Genomic DNA, 19066 nt, shown 5'->3' with positions numbered 1-19066 from the left:
ACCAGACTAACACGGCTACCCCTCTGTATTGGAAGAGTTAGTGTATTCATGTCTTCCTACTTCATCTACTACACCACATTTCACCAACAAATGAATGATGCAAGAATGCCCTAACTACATCTATTTTCACTAGTGGCAGGAAAGGGGTTCCAGTTAGTGATCTACTGGCTAAAGTGGACATTTATGCTCTAGGTCATAGTGAACAGTGAGTACTAAATAAAAGATTATCCAAAAACACCAATGTACATTTTTTGTAGTGGCTTTATTTAAAGAAAATTTTACCCTAAATAAGAGGATTAGACCATTAGCAAATAACCAAAAGAGATTAATCTTACAGTATCAATCTAGGGCAGGGGTCGGCAACCTATGGCACGCATGCTAAAGACGGGCACACAAGCCGATTTTTAATGGCATGCTGCTGCCTGCCGGGCTCCCACTCAGCCCGCTGCCAAACCCTGGCAGGCAGCAGCATGCCATTAAAAATGCTGCCCGACCCAGCCCGCTCTTCCCCGCCCCCGCCTACTGCTCTCTCTGGCGGGGGCAGGGGGCAGAAGCAAGCTTGGTCCTGCCGGCTGCTGCTGTACGGCAGGCTCTGCCGGCAGCCAAGCTTCTCCCTCCCACACCTCTTCCCCCAGCGTGCTGTGTTGAGCCCCACCTCCTCTCCCTCCCTGCCGCTGATGGCCCTTGCAAGGGAGGGGAGAAGAGCAGCCCCAGCACCCTCACTGCTCAGACCGGTAAGGAAGCAGGGAAGGGAGGTAGGAGTGGGGTGTATCCTTCCAGCCCACTGCCGTGAGCCGCTCAGGGCAGGGGGCTGGGAGCACCCCCATGTCCCACCCCCCCAGCCCTCTGCCCTGACCACTGCACCCCCTTGCACCACAACTCCCTACATCCTCCTCATGACCCCATCCCTGATTCCTGCACCCTCCACACATACCCAGCCCCCCAACACTCCCTGCCCTGACTCCTGCACCCCCTCACACGCCCCCAGCCCTCTGCCCTGACTCCTGCACCCTCCACACATACCCAGCCTCCCCACACCCCCTACCCTGACTCCTGCATTCCCCACACCCCATGCCCTGACTCCTGCACTCCCCACACATACCCAGCCCCTCCACACTGTATGCTGACTCTTGCACCCCCCACATCCCCACCTCCCACCCTGAGCACCAAATAGGAGCTCCTGCTCCCCCCCCCCACCGTCCCATAGGCACCCTTTGCACCAAATGGGAGCTGCCCAGGTAAGCGCTCCACACCCAAACCTCCTGCCCCAACCCTGAGCTCCCTCCCTCATTCTAGCTCCTGGCCATACCCTACACCCCACCCCCAACCTGCTCCTTCACCCGCAGCCCTGTGCTCAATGCACCCCCACCCTCAGCTCAGTGCAGAGAGAGAGAGGAAGAGAATGGGCCAGAACCAGGGAGAAGGTAGGTACCTACTCTATGTGGGCAGGCCCGGGATCCGAGGCTGGCAGCGGGCTGAGTGGGGCCGGCGGCTGGGACCCCAACTGGCAAGGAGCTGGCAGCCAGAACCCCAGACTGGCAGCAGGCTGAGAGGGGCCGGCAGCCAGGACGCTGGCTGGCAGGAGCCAGCGGACAGAACCCCAGACCGGCAGCGGGCTGAGCAGCTCGGCCCGCTGCTGGTCTGGGGTGCCAGCCCTGTTCAGCCTGCTGCCGGTCTGGGGTTCTGGCTGCTGGCCTCTTGCCAGCTCGGGTCCCAGCCGCCGGCCCCGCTCAGCCTACGGCCAACCTGGGGTTCCAGCCGCAGGCCCCGCTCAGCCTACTGCTGGCCTAGGTGAATGGAACCCCAGGCCAGGAGCAGGCTGAGCAGGCCAGCTGCTAAAGATCATTAATTTTAAATGAAGCTTCTTAAACATTTTGAAAACCTTGTTTACTTCACCTACAACAGTAATTTAGTTATATTATATATAGACTTATAGAGAGAAACCTAAAACATGTTAAAACCTATTACCGGCATGCAAAACCTTAAATTAAAGTGAATAAATGAAGAGTCGGCACACCACTTCTGAAAGGTTGCCAACCCCTGATCTAGGGTGTAATTTGACATCCATTAAGGTTGGATGGTGAAATTTTGTTTGGAAATTGATAGTGTCTGTTTAACAGAGAAATTGATGCCTCTTCTAGAAAGTCATAGAATTCCTGTACTGAAAAGAAAAGTATGAATTTGGCAGTACTTTTCACCTGGAAGAGGTTTGTGAAAATAGTTTAAAGCGGAAGAAAATGTTTGGCTTAAAAAATAAAGACCACTTGTTTGTAGAGCTGGCATAATGCTCCTGTGGTGTGGAAAAGGTCCAACAGACTAAATATTAGTCCAAAGTTCGGATCTTGGATAGGCTAGGGGGTTTTTTTCTCTTCAAAATCCTTACTATCCTTGAGAGGTGAAAGTTCACCTATATCGACTGTAATGAAGACAAACGTTTATCAGGCCTTGTCTACGCTACCACTTAGGTTGATATAAGTTATGTCACTTGGGCCTGGTCTATACTAAGAACGGGGGTCGAACTAGGGTACGCAAATTCAGCTACGTGAATAGTGTAGCTGAATTCGAAGTACCCTAGTTCGAAGTACTCACCCGTCCAGACGCCGCGGAACCGAACTCCGCGGCTCCAAGGTCGACTCCGCCACCGCCGTTTGCAGTGGTGGAGTACCGGAGTCGAACGGAGCGCTTCCGGAGTTCGAACTATCGCATCTAGATTAGACGCGATAGTTCAAACTCCGAGAAGTTGAATTCACCGCGTCGACCCGGCCGGTAAGTGTAAACGTACCCTCAGGGGTGTGGAAAAAAATACCCCCCCAAGCGACGTAAGTTGCATCAATTTAAAGTCTACACCATGCTTTGTCCACTGAGGTGGAGTAATTACATCGACAGGAGAGTGCTCTGCCATCGACATCATGTGTCTTCACCAGATGCACTAAATCGGTGCAACTGCATTGATGGCAACAGCGCTGATTTAGTGGGGTAGAGAAGACAAGCCCTCAGAACCTAAATAACTCACAAAAAGTCTTCTGTGCCTATAGTTAGACACTAAATCCATGCTTTGGTGCCTATGTCAGTAGTGGCCTGATTTTCATATGTGCTGAGCCCCCACAGCTCTTATTGATTTCTGTCACCAAGATAGAAAATGTTAGTTGTCTTTGTCTAATTCTAAGTACTCAGGTTTGAAAGTTTGGCCAAAAAGAACCTTGAAAACCTATCAAAGATGAGTTTGCAATAAAGCTCTGCTGTTGGGCTCAGTTCCATGGGGAGTGCAGAGTAGATGGAAGCAGGTGTTCTCAGAGCTGCTCTTGAAGAGGGTAACAGCAAAGCATTGGAGAAAACCTTTCTAAAAGCTTCCTCACTCCGTGCAAAGCTGCTACCACTTTCTCTCCATGCCTTACAAGCAGCGAGCTGGTTCTCTGGTGTAAAAGTTAGAACTCTGGGTGCCGAAAGCAGTGATCAGAGTTCCAAGGAACTTCCCCCCCCCCCCCAACCCCCCCGGGCAGCAGCAGCACCACGATGAGCAGCTGGGAGAACAGTAACTATAGTAGCCCTTTTTCGTAGAGTCTTTGAAATTTCAGGTCCAATGCTATGTGACAATATAGGAATCTTGCTCCACAGGGAGTGTGATGTCACTGACACTGGTCCTATCACAGCAAAAGCAGAACTTCACTTTTTGTTTACTTCACTGGACAGCAACTTTCAATGACAATTGCCAGTTTATCAAAGTGCAAATTAACTAGGTTATATTGTAAACACTTGAGGGATTGTGAAGATTAATTAATGTTTATAAAGATCTTTGGAGATGAAAAGTGTTGTGCAAGTGCTTATTACAGGATGACTTTTACCCTACTGGATTTCCAGCCCTTCTTTCTATGGGCAGACAAATGAACATACATAGCAAGCTGTCACCATAACTCAGTGGGTCACAACTGAGAATACCAGATTCAGGACAAACTGCTGAAAAATGGGGCATCCCTACCCCAAACTGCCGGTTATTCTTCCATAAGATATACCAAGCCAGTAATAAAAGTAAACTTCTGTCTCATCACACTGGTTAACAATAAGTCAGAAATGCAGTCTCTTTAGGTATCCCAGCCCTTGTTTCACCACCCAAACACTGTTAATGATGAGTGGTTATTTAAAACCAATTTAATCAAACAAAGGGTTCTTCTAATACCAAGAGATCAGCCACACAGCCAGGTCAATATATAACTCAGATCTTATCCAATAATCAAGCTGTTGCCAATCCTTTAGTAGTTAGATTTATTTATAAGAGAAAAGAAAGAGGAGAGAGTTATAATGGTCAAGGGAAACAAATACATGCACTCATTGTAAGGTCCTTGTATCGATTTGTAGCAGTGATGGAATAAACTTCTGGCTTTTTAAGTCTCTGGTAACTTCCAAAAGATTGGACGGTCCTCAGTCCATTGGTTGTAATGCTACTGTTAGTGTAAGTCCATAGTCCAGAAATCAGAGCAGGAAAGAGGCAAAATGGAGATGCTTTCAGGGTGTTTTTTACCTTCTCCCATGTGGAGGGACTACTCTCAGTCTTAGTTTGTGGGAAATTACAGCACATGATGGAGTCCAGGGTCACATGAGCTAGTCACATGCCCATTCATGATTTGATGACTCATAGGAGCAGCCACTACTTAGACTTTGGCTAAAACATCTCCAGGCAGGCCCTTTGGGCAGGGACAGGCTTCTTCCATCATCGATAGTGCAAGCTAAGTGACCTCTAATTGGCCACCAACTTGAATAGTCCATTCAAAATGTGCTGACAAGACTGGATGCAAACTACCTTCTGGGTGTTACCCAAGCAGCAAATACATTTGAAATACAAGTATACAGTAAATATTCCTAATTTCAGACACAAAATGAAACATGCATATAAACAGGATAATCATTTGATAGATTGTAACTTTTCATACATTACATTACATATTTTCCATAAGATTTGTTGCAGTTGTATAACAGTGGTAGCAACAATGATACACATAATCATATTTTAATCATACAACATCACACAAGCTAATGAGTCATGGTATGGTATAACTTGCCAGCAAACGTTTGAGAACCATTGATGTAGACAATGCCTTGACCTAATGGTTCTCCTACATCCTGCCTCAAATTATGTTTTTATAGAGCTAAATTCTGCCCTGATTTCCAACCTGTGCATTTAGTCATATGGTATAAGGCAGGGCAGAATTTAGCCCATTATTATTTATTTATGAACAGTTAATTGGACAAGCTATTGATCCTTATTCAAAAATGTTATATTCCACTATTTCATATATTAACCATATGTAATAATAATGAAGATAAGTGCTGTAAATGTGCAAATTCTGTGTAGATATGTATATACAATAACTCGTTGGTTTCATTTCTATTCTACCGCCTTTCGAGTTACCATGTTAGTGTTTCATTTATTTTAAATAGTAATAAATAGCTTATAACACCACAAACTGCAAGAAAAGAAATAAGATCTGCACAACAAGAATATGTATTTAACCCTCTGCTCATTCCCTTTCTTGGTGTTTTTTCATGGCTGCCTAAAGCATCCTGTATCTCACAGATACTCAGCAGGCAACTTGTTTTACAAGCAGCTTCCAGTGTAAAAGCCAGCTACAAAAGGGGAGTTTATATTGCCCCTTGCCACAGTCAGAGATACAAAGTAACAGTGAGCCTTTTAAGCCTAAAAGGGGCTCCCAGGTGAGACGTTAGGTCAGGATTTACTATCTATTATGCACAGGGTTTCCATGTGCAGTAATAATCTTTCTTCGTCAAGTGCTTGCTCATGTCGATTCTGTTCTAGGTATATGCCCGCCCACATGCACAGTCATTGGAGACTTTTGCCTTAGCAGTATTCAGAGGGTTGGCTGCGGGGCCCCCTTGAATACTGTGCTCATGCGTCAGTATATTATGAACCACCGATCCAACACCCTTTCAGTTCCTTACCATCCCTGACTGCTGCTTAGAGTGCTTACAGTCCATTGTTCTGTCTCCTTTGTATTTAGTTGATAGGTACTTAGTTAGACCATTAAATTTAGTTTTTGAGTAGTAGTTTATGAGTTAGAGTCCCGGCTGGAACTTCACCTTGGAGTGGGCCATACCCCGTTCCCTAGGCGTTAAGCCATGCTCATCGTGCAGCTGGCCAATACCCATTAGTGACCCCCACGAGAGTTGTTTGAAGTGTTTGGGGGAGTCCCACAGAAAGGACAAGTGCAGGATCTGCAAAACCTTTTGCCCTTGAACTCAAAAGGAGCAGGATATCTGCTTGAGGGCCCTCCTCATGGAGGCTGCCCTTTGTCCTACCTCGGAGGCCTCTCGATCGGACTCCACGCCTGGCACTTTGGCATTGGTGTAGGGCAATCTATGCCTGAAGCAGGCCTGGTGGCCAAAAAGCAAGTAGGCTGGATGGCACTGCAGATGCCAAGCCAGGCAACTGACCCAGCTAAGGCCCTGGCATCTAAGGACAAGCTAGTTATGGGACTATCCTCTAAAGAAGTAGAGCATCCCCAGACTGCAGGCATCAATCCTCATCACTGTGGCCTAGGATTCCAGCACTGCAGCCTCGGTCCCCAGTTAGAAGACCCAGGTCCCTGATGCCAAGATCTCCACCTACAAGGCATGGGACACCTGAGTAGCTATGCCGATTCCTGTACCCATGGTACCATCGGGCCTCCTACCAGAGATCACCATGGCACAGATCACAGTCGCCTAGGTGGTCTCCCAGGCATTGATTCCCCCCCAGTGTGGGATCATTCCAGGTCACAGCACCGGTCGCTGGCTCCCCAGTATCGCTCTTCAGGCAGGCATTGATCCTCGCCCTCTCCTTACCGGTTGCCAACAAGGGTCAGTCGGCAGATTCAGGCATCTACAGGTCACTGGAAGGGCAATGGTCTGAGGGGTTCAGCCCCTCTCCAATAAAAGGCAAATTACCACCAGCCCGCAAAGACCGGCCTGCCTCCTGTGGTGGCAGCACGGAGGCAGGGGCAGTGGCACACTCCATGGCAGTACTGGAACCCGTGAGGTGTTCATGTTATGCCAGTCCCATACTCCCACCGTTCCTCCCAAGCCACATCAGACAAACTTCCCATGGCACAGCTAGCACCCGAGTTGGAGCACGGTGCTGAATCCAACGTGGGGGTGACATAGTGGGCCCTGATGCCCAAGGAGCTGTCCCCAGACAACCAAGAGGAATCCATCCCTCCTCCTGCAGCTCAGTCCTCTTAATCGTCTTTGGATGAATTAACCAAGAACAAATGAGCAGCCCCCATTGATGACTTCAAGGAGCACCAGGCCCTGCTCAAAAGGGTGGCTGCCAACCTGAATTTGGAGGTCGAGAAGCTAGCAGAGGAGTTGAACGACCTCTTTAAAGTCATACGCTCCTTCACCCTGGCCGGGGTCATATTGCCCATCCACCCAGGGTCCTAAATCTTTGTTAAATCTTCGTGGCAGACCCCCCTCTTCCTTTCCACCTACCTCCAAGACGGCGGAAAAGAAGTACTATGTCCTGGCAAAGGGATTTGAATATCTGTATACCCACCCTCCAGCGGGGTCCTTGGCCGTGTCTGCCGTCAATGAGAGGGATAGGCAGGGCCAGGCAAGTGGCACACTGAAAAATGAAGACACCAAGAGGCTGGACTTGTTTGGTGGAAAATTTATTCAACAGCCAGCCTGCAATTTCATATGTCTCACCATCAGGCCATGCTAGGCAGGTACAACTTCAACCTGTAGGACTCCATCAGCAAGTTCAAGGAGGGCCTTCCACGGGACCGAGCCCAGGAGTTCGCCACCTTGGTGGATGAGGGCAAAGTGGTGGTGAGAGGCACCCTCCAGATGGCCTGGAATGCTATGGACTCGGCGGCCAAGTTAATCACCTCTGCGGTGGTCATGACGCACAGCTCCTGGTTGTAATCCTCCGGGCTGTCTCAGGAGATGCAGACTACCCTTCAGGACCTCCTGTTTGAGGCAGCAGGGATGACTGATGCATGGTTCTATGGCCTTAAAGACACCGGTGCCAACCTCCATTCCTTGGGCCTATACATCCCTCTGCAGACTAGAAAACCATTCCATCCCCCACCTCCGTTAACGTCCTGGGGTGTCTCCCGGTTCAGCTCCTGAAGGAAGAAGAAGGAAGAGACAAAGGGTTTAAGCAGCTTCTCCCTTTGTCTTCCCATTCCTCTGCCCAGCCTGGTTCTTCCAGAGGCCAAGGAAGCCAGAAGCAGGTGTTTTGAGGATGCGCCCAAAGACAGCACCCCAGTCACTTCCCAGGATCCACCCCTCTTCCGGTTGGCCTGGTTGCAGCTGACCTTGGACCGTTGGGTGCTCAACATAATATCTTCACACCTGGCAGTTCATGGCCAACCCTCCTTCTCACCCCCTTTCCCCATCCTTCTTCAGGGACCCTTCTCATGTTCACGAGGTTCAGAACCTCCTGTGCCTGGAGGATCTGGAGGAGGTCCCCCCAGATATGAAAGGGAAAGGGTTCTTTTCCCACTATTTCCTAATCCCAAAAGCAAAAGGGGGCCTCAGACCCAAGTCTCTCAAGAAGTTGAAGTTTCACATGGTCTCTCTGGCCTCCATTATTCCCTCCCTGGATCTGGGAGACTGGTACGCCACCCTCGACTTAAAGAACATATATTTGCATTTTCCCGGGGCACAGGCATTGCCTCTGTTTTGTGTTGGGCCACTGCCATTTTCAATTCACAGCTCTGTCTTTGAGTCTCTTGTCAGCCCCAAGAGTATTTACAAAGTGGCCAGTGGCTGCTTACCTGAGGTGCCGAGTTGTGCAAATTTATCCATACCTCGACGACTGCTTAATAAAGGGCCGATACCAGGATCAGGTTCAGTGTCATTTCAACGTGCTTTGCTCCACCTGTCGTGACCTGGGGCTGTTAATAAATGAGAAAAAGTAAGTTCCAGCGCAGCACATAGAGTTCATCGGAGCAGTCTTGGACTCTATTCAGGCCAGGGCCTTACTTCCTGAGACCCAGTTCCAGGCCATGGCAGACCTGATCTTGTGCATGCAACCCACCCTCTTACCACTGCTCATATGTGCCTGAGGCTGTTTGGCCATATGGCAGCCTGTACTTACGTGGTCCAGCATGCATGGCTCCACCTCAGGCCACTACAGGTATGGCTGGCATCGATCTACATCCCCAACAGACACAACATAGGCCACGTGGTCAAGGTCCTGGACCACATCCTGTCATCACTCACACAGTGGCAAAATCCTGCATTGGTGTTGGAGGAAGTTCCATTCGCAGGGCCTCCCCTGCCATTGGTTACCCTTGTCTCCGATGCTTCGGACCTGGGATGGGGAGTCCACCTTGGCAATCTCAGCATGCAAGGTTGTTGGTTCCGTCTCAATCATTCCCTACACATCAATGTCAGAAAGCTCAGAGTGGTCCGCTTGGCCTGCCACACCTTCCTACCTCACCTAAATAGCAGGGTGGTCCAGGTCCTGACAGACAATACAGCGGCTGTGTTCTATATCAACAAGCAAGGCAGAACTAGGTCGTCTGCCCTTTTCCAGAAAGCCCTCAGGCTATGGGACTTCTGTGTATAACACAACATCCATCTTGTAGCCACACACCTCCCTGGGCGAGGAATGCCTTGGCAGATCACCTTAGCAGGACCTTCTCGTTTCACCATGAGTGGTCTCTCCATCCATAGGTGGGCTACTCCACAGGTGGACCTGTTCACGTCCAGGCAGAACAGGAAAGGCCACATTTTCTGCTCCTTCCAGGGGTTCAACAGAGGTTTCCTGTCAGACACTTTCCTACTTCCGTGGTCGGGGGTTCAAATGTATACCTTCCTCCCAGTTCCATTGATCCACAGAGTCCTGTGAAGTTCAAGCAGGACAGGGCAAAAGTGATCCTCATAGCGCTGGCCTGTTCGCACTAACGCTGGTTCAGCATGCGGCTGGACTTCTCGGTGGCTGCTCCATTATGGCTACTGCTCTCGTTGGATCTGCTGTCACAAAACCACGGCAGTTTTCTGCACCCAGACCTGACGGTTTGGCTGCTGCATGATTAAATGCAGAGGAACAGGAGTGCTTGGCGGGTGTCCAACAGGTTCTGTTGGGCAGCAGAAAGCCCTCCACCAGGGCAGCCTATCAGGCTAAATGGAAGTGGTTCGCTTGTTGGATCTCAAATAAATGCATTCGGCCCAAGCGGGCCTCACTGCAGTTAATCCTGGACTACCTTTTGCATCTCAAGCTCCAAGGCTGTCCCTTTCAACTATCAAGGTCCACTTGACTGCTATATTAGCCTTCCATCCACCACTTGAGGGTAAGTTTTTTTTGCCCAGGACATGACTGCCAGGTTCCTCAAGGGCCTCGAGCACCTCTACCCGCACATCAGGGACCCCATCCCTCCGTGGGACCTGAAACTTGTGCTGTCACGGCTCACAGGACCCCCCGCCACTTCGAGCCTCTGGCTTCCTTCTCTCTCCTTCTCCTTTCCTGGAAGGTTGCATTCTTGGTTGCAATGACATCTGCCCGCTGGGTCTCTGAGATTAGAGCGCTTACCTCAGACCCGCCCTATGCAGTCTTTTACAAAGACAAGGTCTAGTTGCGCCAGGGCCAGGACATTTACTTACCTGTTTTTCCCCCCAAGCCGCATAACAAGGAAGAGGAGTAGCATAGGTTGCATTCCCTAGACATCAGGAGAGTGCTAGCCTTCTGCATTGAAAGGACCAAGCCATTCCATAAGTTGACGCAATTGTTCGTCGTGGTGGCCAACAGGATGAAAGGTCATCCAGTGTCTGCTCAAAAAATTTCTTCTTGTATCACTGCCTGCATTCACTGCTGATATGATTAGGCAAGGGTGCCACCTCTAGTGATCATGAATACCCACTAAACCAGAGCGCAAGCCTTTTCGTCAGCTTTTCTAGCCCAGGTGCCTATCCAGGACATCTGTAAGGTAGCCACCAGGTCATCCATCCACACGTTCACGTCCCATTATGCGCTTATCCAGCAGGCTCAGGATGATGTTGGTTTCGGTAGAGCAGTGTGGCAAGCTGCAAGACCGTGAACTCTGAGCTCACCTCTGAGGATAATGCTTGTGAGTCACCTAGAATGGAATCGACATGAGCAAGCACTCGAAGAATTAAAAATGGTTACCCACCTTTCTGTAACTTGTTGTTCTTCAAGATGTGTTGCTCATGTCCATTCCATTACCCGCCCTCCTGCCCCTTTGTCGGAGTTGCCAGCAAGAAGAAACTAAGGGGGTGCATGTTCAGTGGCATACTGATGCATGAGCGCAGCACTCAAGGGGATGCCACAGCTGACCCTACAGATACCACTAAGGCAAAAGTCTCTGACTGTGCACGTGGGTGCACACACACCTAGAATGGAATGGACATGAGCAACAAATCTCGAAGAATAACAATTATGAAAGGTAGGTAACAGTTTCTCTCTCTCTCTCCCTCTCTCTCTCTCTCAGCCTCCAACCCCCTACTTCCCTGATACTTAAAAGTTCACTATCAGGCCCCGAGATCTTAAATATAAATGGCAACATTCATTTTGTTCATTTTAAATATCTTCTATAATCCTTTTCAGAACATGAGGGTGCGGACAGTAAAAGGACAAGATTATTATTCCAAATCAGGGGCAAAATTCCATGGAAAAATGGAACAGAAATTTCTTCTGGTTGACTGTAAGAAAGTCATGTATGGTACTTACAGGTAAGTTCAATACACAAAGCTATGAATAGAATATGTTTCCTTAAAGGTAATCAGAATATGACTCTTTCATGATAACTAATTTTGCTATTTCTGAAAATGGTCAGTATACTCTATGGTTAACTTTGATATAATATATATTGTATATTATTTAATAACTCTGACATAGAAGTTTTATTGGCCAAATTTTGAACTCCTCATTCAGTATTTAGTGAATAAGGACTCAAACAGACTCAATTTGGCTTCAGTTCAAAGAAGTCAGTAAAAACAGAGGCCATGTCTACAACGCTGCTGCGATCGATGCAGTGGGAGTCTATTTGGTGGGACTAGTGATGACTGCAGATTGCTCTCCCGTTGACTCTGGTACTCCACTGAAATGAAAAGAGGTAAGTTGATGGAAGGGCATCTCCCATCGATGCAGTACAGTGTAGACACCGCAGTAAGTCAACCTAAGCTACATTATTCACACAGCTGGAGTAACATAACTTAGGTTGACTTACCCCGGTAGTGTAGACAAGGCCAGAGTGAGGACCCCAGTATTTGTCCCATACCATTTAATAATTCTTATTTAGTATTCACCTTAGAAAAGATTACCAAGGTATATTTCATAAGCTCTCCTGTTAAACTTCTGTTTGTAATAGTCCTCCAGATACTTGCATCGTTAATTTGTTCTTTCCTGTTTTGTGTTCTACACTGTGATCCAAATTCAGAGGTGATAATGTATAAGGTAAGGTAAGTTAGACTCTCTTACACTTGGTTAGATTTCCCTTAGACCAATTTATACCTACTTAACAATATACAAATGTGTGCAGGGGAGTGAAAATTGGCATAACTTACATACTCAGGAGCTGGAAGAGACTATAAAAATGTGGTAAGCTAAAAGGAGGATGGCCAACTTCGTCTTTCACATTATTAGACTTTTTTATTTGCTTTTCTTGCAACACTTCTCTCTTTTGGGCTCTCAAATTTATTTGCAGCAACATAGAGATTACGGGCTAGATCCTCAGCTGGTGTCTGATAGAATTCTGCCAGTGTACACCAGCTGACAATCTGTCCCTCTACACTTAGCGAGACTCAGCTAACTAAATTCAGATGTGAGGTGTGCAAGGTGATGAGGGAAGTGACAGGTTCAAAAGTGAGTAAGTATAAGGACACAGAGGGAATCTGACTGGTTTGACATCTTTCACTGATAATGCCTTTGAAATGTTAGTGTCTGTGAGAATGTGACTTTGAAAATTACTATGTCTAAAAGAAAAGCATTTTAGAAAATTACAGTTTTCATGACCAGGCACTTTGGGGCTTAAATCATCCATTTCTGCTGAAATTAAGCTTCCATTAAAAAAAAGGTTTCAAGCGTTATGATAGCTAGGACTATCATATTTGAATTTGTCTTCTAAAAATTAGTTAAAACTACAGAACTTTTTAATGTGCAAAAGTACAGTATGCTCATTTAATAACTTAATTGAAAATGAATGAGAAATAGAACTGTTTAACATGAGTCATTAAGTTAACTTTTTGATGTAATTCTATTATATTTTCATATTTCTTTCCTAAAAACTACAAAACTACCTGAACAAATAAAATAAAAGAATAAGACATTCAAATTAACTCAACAATCCTTATTACTATCATCAGGACCAACAAATTGTAACATATTGCTTAATACCTTCACTTTCAGTTGTCTTTCATTATTTTGACACAAGGAAGAATGGGATCATAAGATAAATGTATATCTGTTACAAATGTAATCTACAAAATATAACATCAGAGTGTGGCATTTTACTCCTGGGAGAATTCAATGTCAAAAATTTAAAAATTCTGCACACAATATTTTAAAATTCTGCATATTTTATTTGTCAGAATAATGCAATATAATCAATCTGGTTTCAATTATTTCAGTAATTTATTTAAACTACAATACAATGGATGGAGAATGGGAGTGGGGAGCATAGGAGGAAATCCCCCTACCTCCTTTCCTACTAGTAATGTAGCTAGGTTTGATTCTATATTTCTAGTTATTAGTCAACAAATAAATGCAGCCACATGCTCAGTGTTACATCATAGGCAACTGAACAGTAAGTGAGGACTGGGGAATTAACTCACAATTTATATTGGCTACTGGCCATCTCCAGAAAGATCAGTAGCAAACAGTTCATGGAGCACATTTTGATAGAAAAAAATTTCAGTCCAAAAATTTAGGCCAGTTCTAATCACTAAAGCACCATAAGCATTTATAAGGCCATAATGTCCTTTACACCACTCTGGCAATGTAAAGGAGCCTTAAACCTTTTCCACCTGTTTTATATTCCTGGGGGAATTCACTAAACAGGCAGGCTGCTACATTGTGCTCTGCCTGAGGGGACAGAGCCTGCCCCATGCCTACTTCCTCAGAAACACCCCGCAGCCCTGCCCCTCCATGCCGAGCGTGCTGCAATAGAGAGCGAGAGGGACAGAGTGTCTCCCTCTCACACATGCACAACTGCCTAGACACTCCCCCCAGCAGTGATTTACATCTCAACTGGCGGCTCCGTGTGCCTGAACCAACCTGCCTGCAATGCCGGGGAAGAGTGTGTGACCACTCTTTGGGCTTCCCTTTGCTCCCCCGTCAGAAGTCATTTTTTCTGCAGGGAAGCAAAGAAATCTGTGGGGGACATGAACTCTGTGCAAACGCAGTGATATAGAATTCCCCCAGGAGTAACACTTGTTAATCACAATGGCATTAATGCATCCATGTGACACAACATTTATAGTGGGTTTTTTTGCATTTTTTGCTGATGTAAAGCTACCTTCTCCATTAATGCTGTGATTGGCACGTCCTTCAAACATTCTGAACACACTGTAAGAGAGTTAGATTTCCATTATCAAAGTATTAGGTATGTATATTATGAAGAGATTTCACTACCCAATTCTTGGGGTCTAAATTTATTTAACAATTCCAGTGTACATATTTTTGAGGATTTTTTTAGTGCTTGTCAACACACAATTAGTTTGTGGCAAGCTGGGGGGTGAATTTACCCCATTCTAACTGTCTGCATGGACGCTGCTGAATCACATTAAAAGTTTCTTAATGTGCTTTGATCTAGTCCTCTTTAAAATTAGATTACACTGAAGCACATTATAGTAGTTTGTTAATGTATAACAGCAGAGAGCACACAGACAGTTAGTCCACAGCAGGCTAGCTTGGAGTAGATTCACATCCTAGCTCGCAGCAAAGTAAATGTTTGTGTAGACAAGCTCTTATTTATTCAGAATTGTGGAAAGACTTTTGCATATATTTACTATTTTCATATAATAATACAAATTACTTATGCATACCATGGGCCTAATTTTCAGATGTGGCCTTTGAATTGCAGGGCTAATTTTGCACCTACAAATAATTGTACATACAGTTTTACATACACTATTAATTGCTAGTGAAATTATTTGCACATGTGCACCTATCTACCCAATTTGTGGATGGAAACATTGAAATGTATAGTGTTTGTAAGTACAATTAGATAGTTACGGGCCTAATGCAGCTCCCACTGAAATCAATGGTAAGTCTTCCAGTGAATTCAAATGGAGTTGGGTCAGGCCCTCCATATCTAAGTGCCATGAATCATGCCCACAGTTAACTGCATGAATAAGTATTTGTGCATGAAAAATTATGCTTGCTAAATCAGAGACTGAGAGGAGGCACTCAAAATAATGAGGCCTGGTATGATGCATTTGTCCAAAAGTTTCAAAGTATTGCTAATTGTAATTTGTTCTGCTTTCAGCTTTATGTGGTCATTTGAAAAAAACAACCTCAGCATGGTTCAAGTTATCACAGGACAACTGGTTGAATCCTTTGATGAAGAGTTTAGGACACTGTATGCCCGTTCCTCTGTTCCTAGTTCATTTGCCCCAGAATTAGTTAGGGTAAATAGTCACAGGATACTCTGGGAGAATGGCACATGCCAGCATTCACAGTCTTCTTTAGCTTCAGTTTCCAGCCAACGAAACCTTTTTGGTAGGCAAGACAAGATTCACAAACTGGATCCCATTTACTTGAAAACTCGAGGAAGATATGCAGTGAATGAAATAGATACATATGGTTTGAGAAATCAAACCTACAACAAACTACCCTTTCATCCAGGTTTTAACATGCAAAATAAAATTCAGCAGAATCAACCCAGTGAACAAAATGAGCATTGGAAGAGACACAGTTATGCTGGGGAAAACCCAGAAAGGACTCCTTACTTTTTGCTACACAGAACTATTAATCGTGCCAATAATCTATCAAATACTTGGAAGATGCCATCTGATAGTCTTAGTATTGTATCTTCATTAAAGGGAGGCTATACAAACAACTGCAATACACCCCAACAAAGTTTTGCTGATCGGTTTTCACAGCCAAAGATAAATATTGCAGAAAGAAATTCAATTGTACGGAGGTCTTTCAATGGAACAGATAATCATATCCGCTATCTGCAGCAGAGGATGCCAACCCTTGAACACACTACAAAATCATTTCTCCGTAACTGGCGAATTGAGTCATACTTAAATGATCAGTCAGATTCTGCTGCAGATTGCAGTGGATCAGCAGTCAGTGACAGGTATGAGGGCTATGACACAGTGGAAAATATTAAAGCTCATGCCCTTTATTCTCATTCTCGCCTGAGGTCATCATTAGCTTTTAAGCCAACTTTGCCAGAACAGCAGGAAGTAAGCAGCTGTACAAGTTCTTCAGATTCAACTATTGTTGGTTCAGAGGGAAGTGAAACACCTAAAGGGACACCCAATCATATCCCGATTGTGAAAAATGTGACCGACGAATCAGCAGAGGTCAGCACTAACGTCCCACCTGACTCAGATGAACCAAAAAAGTCTGGAATACAGGTTGCAGAAAACAAAAAACCTATTGTATATCCAAATGCCACTCGGGACCCATCTATCTACATGTACACAGCCTTCTATGCAAACAGACCAGCGAAAAATGTGAAGAACCACCAAAATGAAAATATACTAAAAAGGCGAAGTTTCCCTATGTTTGACAACTTCAAGTCCACTTTGGATCATGGTGTCAACAAACAGGCGTCCAGCTATGTGTACAGCACATTGACTAGGCAGAGACTTAAGCGGCCAGAAAATCTAAAGCCCCCAGAGGATACAATAAAAAACTCTAAAAGCTTTCACAGTGTGACCAACCACATAGAACATGAAGATAAAAATCTTGAAGAAGAATCAAAGAGCCCCACTACCACAAAGACCATCTCTGTTGCTGCTCTAGCCGAAGGTAGCAAAGAGGAACCTAGTAAAGAATGTACTTTAAAGAAAGAAAATAAGAATTCTCCAAGTTTCCTGAAAAAGGGATCCCAGAAACTGAGGTCATTGCTGAATCTCACACAAGACAAGAAGGAAAACTTGTCAAAAAACAAAGCTCCTGTGTTTTATAGAATGTGCAGCAGTTCTGACACGCTGGCTTCTGAAGGCGAAGAGACTCAAAAGCCAAAAATATCTGAGACTATGCCTGACTCCTCTCCAAGAAAAAAGAGGACCACATCATCCAATTCACAAGGCAGCTTGCATAAAAGTAAAGGGGATGTCACTGCGAGCCCACCAAAGTCTCCCAAGCCTCCAAATTCTCCAAAACCTCCATTTGATGAAAGCAGTAAAAAGTGCCCTACTTTATGCCCCCCTGAAAAGTTCTTAGAAACTCTAGGAGATGCATCCACTCCAAGATTTAATACTGAACAGATCCAGTACCAAGAGGTGAAAAAAGCTATAACTAAAGCTACCCAGGAAACCGCACCCGTTTCTAGTTCTCCACAAAGAGTAAGCACAATGACATCCCAGCCTGGAAACTCAAAGAACAAAGAGGAGTTATTAAGATTTCGTTTGAGTGAAAGACGTGTTTATAGTCGCTTTGAGCCGTTCTTGAAGATGGAAAGCTCTGGTCAGCCAGCAAGAAATACACCCGAGAGCAGTACACACCTCCCAGAAACAAAAAGCAAAACCTTAGAGAATAACTATGCAAGGGGCAATCAGGTGGCTCATTACAACTCGACTGTATACCATCCAGTACAGTCAAATGAAAACAAGCTTCGAGGATTTATGCAAAAGTTTGGAAACTTACTGAACAAAAACAAATAACACCTATTAGTCTGAGGACTGCGTGAAAAATAGCAAAGGCAGCAGGACTGTAAGTATTTAACTGACTTAGACTGATGGGCAAGCCTGCAAAGTTTACAAGGGTTTCTGCAGGGGTTAGAACTTTGGAATTGATGTGTATGTTTTTATGTAATAAACCTAGAGGAGTTATGCTTCAGTCATTACACAAGTTCTGTGTCTAAAAGATGTTTTAAATGAGATGTTTATAATGTTTATACTGTAAGATTAATTTGAGATAGATACTTTCCCTCATGCAGAAAGTATGTAATAATATCTTATAAGTGTGAAAAAGAGGGAGGAGGTTTTTTAAACTCCAACTAATATTTTTTTCAAAAACCTGTCGTTTAAAAATAGAATAATACTGGGATAAATGGTCTGCTGTGTCTTTTCAGCATTTATGTACTCTTGAAAGTAATAAAAGCAGACTAATTCATTGTATGTTACTTAGCCATTTAAACTAATTTTTGAAAGCCTCTTACAGACTTTACCATATTACTGATTGTCCCCACAGACTATATTGAACTGTGAGGGTAACAAATGGAGAATCTCTCTTATTGTACTGAATATTGTATGTAATTACATATCACCACAAACCTCAAAGTGACCCTCAAACCAGGGTGTAGTGTACTTGTTTACAATGTGAAGTGGTTGTAACTGTAGGGTGACATTTTAAAAACTATTGATGCATCAAGATTTATTGAAAGTAGTCTGCAATTGGAGTTAAACCTCAAATGTACAGTTAACTTTTTATCATATCCAATATTCCATAATGCATCCTTAGAAACATGTGCTTTCCTGTGTTTTTAAATTTGGAGCATCAAGGAAGAAAATTAGTCTGTAAATTACCATTTGTCAGGCAAGTCTGTGTTTCCCATGCAGTACCTAGCTTTAAATGTTAGCAATTGAATTTGCAATTCTAACTTAAGTAGTCCAGTTAAAAAAAGTTGTAGGCACTTATTTCATTCAAAACTTGAAATATTTCCAAAGATTAAAGTAATGGAAGCAACAAAAAACCTTTTAGACAGACTGGGTAAAATTCTGGCTCCATTGGCATCAGTGGTAAAATACCCATTGACATTAGTGGAGCCAAGATTTCACCTATCTTGTTTATAAACTTCTGTTCCTAATTTCTTCCTACTTACTATATGGACCAAAGGACCATGTACAGGAATGCTCTCTGTTCACTTGACCAGCTCGCATTCAAATCATTTTTTTAAAGTATGGAAACATTCACAAACTCTTTTAATTT

At 44.8% G+C, this 19066-nt stretch overlaps 1 protein-coding gene across 7 annotated transcripts in view; it reads left to right on the top strand.

Moving 5' to 3' along the window:
• The window catches only part of LOC120393484 (protein FAM83B-like), a 94578-nt gene extending 76324 nt beyond the window's left edge, over positions 1-18254 (top strand). For all 7 annotated transcript variants that reach the window (XM_039518073.1, XM_039518069.1, XM_039518072.1 and 4 more), the window contains 2 exons: positions 11564-11688; positions 15444-18254. In XM_039518073.1, the coding sequence (XP_039374007.1) occupies positions 11564-11688; positions 15444-17799 (2481 nt within the window). In that variant the 3' untranslated portion in view covers positions 17800-18254. The remainder of the gene's footprint in view (positions 1-11563; positions 11689-15443) is intronic.
• Positions 18255-19066: the final 812 nt, after the last annotated feature.

The sequence above is a fragment of the Mauremys reevesii genome, unplaced genomic scaffold, assembly GCF_016161935.1.
Source record: "Mauremys reevesii isolate NIE-2019 unplaced genomic scaffold, ASM1616193v1 Contig20, whole genome shotgun sequence".
NCBI classification, from domain to species: Eukaryota; Metazoa; Chordata; order Testudines; family Geoemydidae; genus Mauremys; species Mauremys reevesii.
This window is presented reverse-complemented; position numbering and strand designations above follow the sequence as displayed.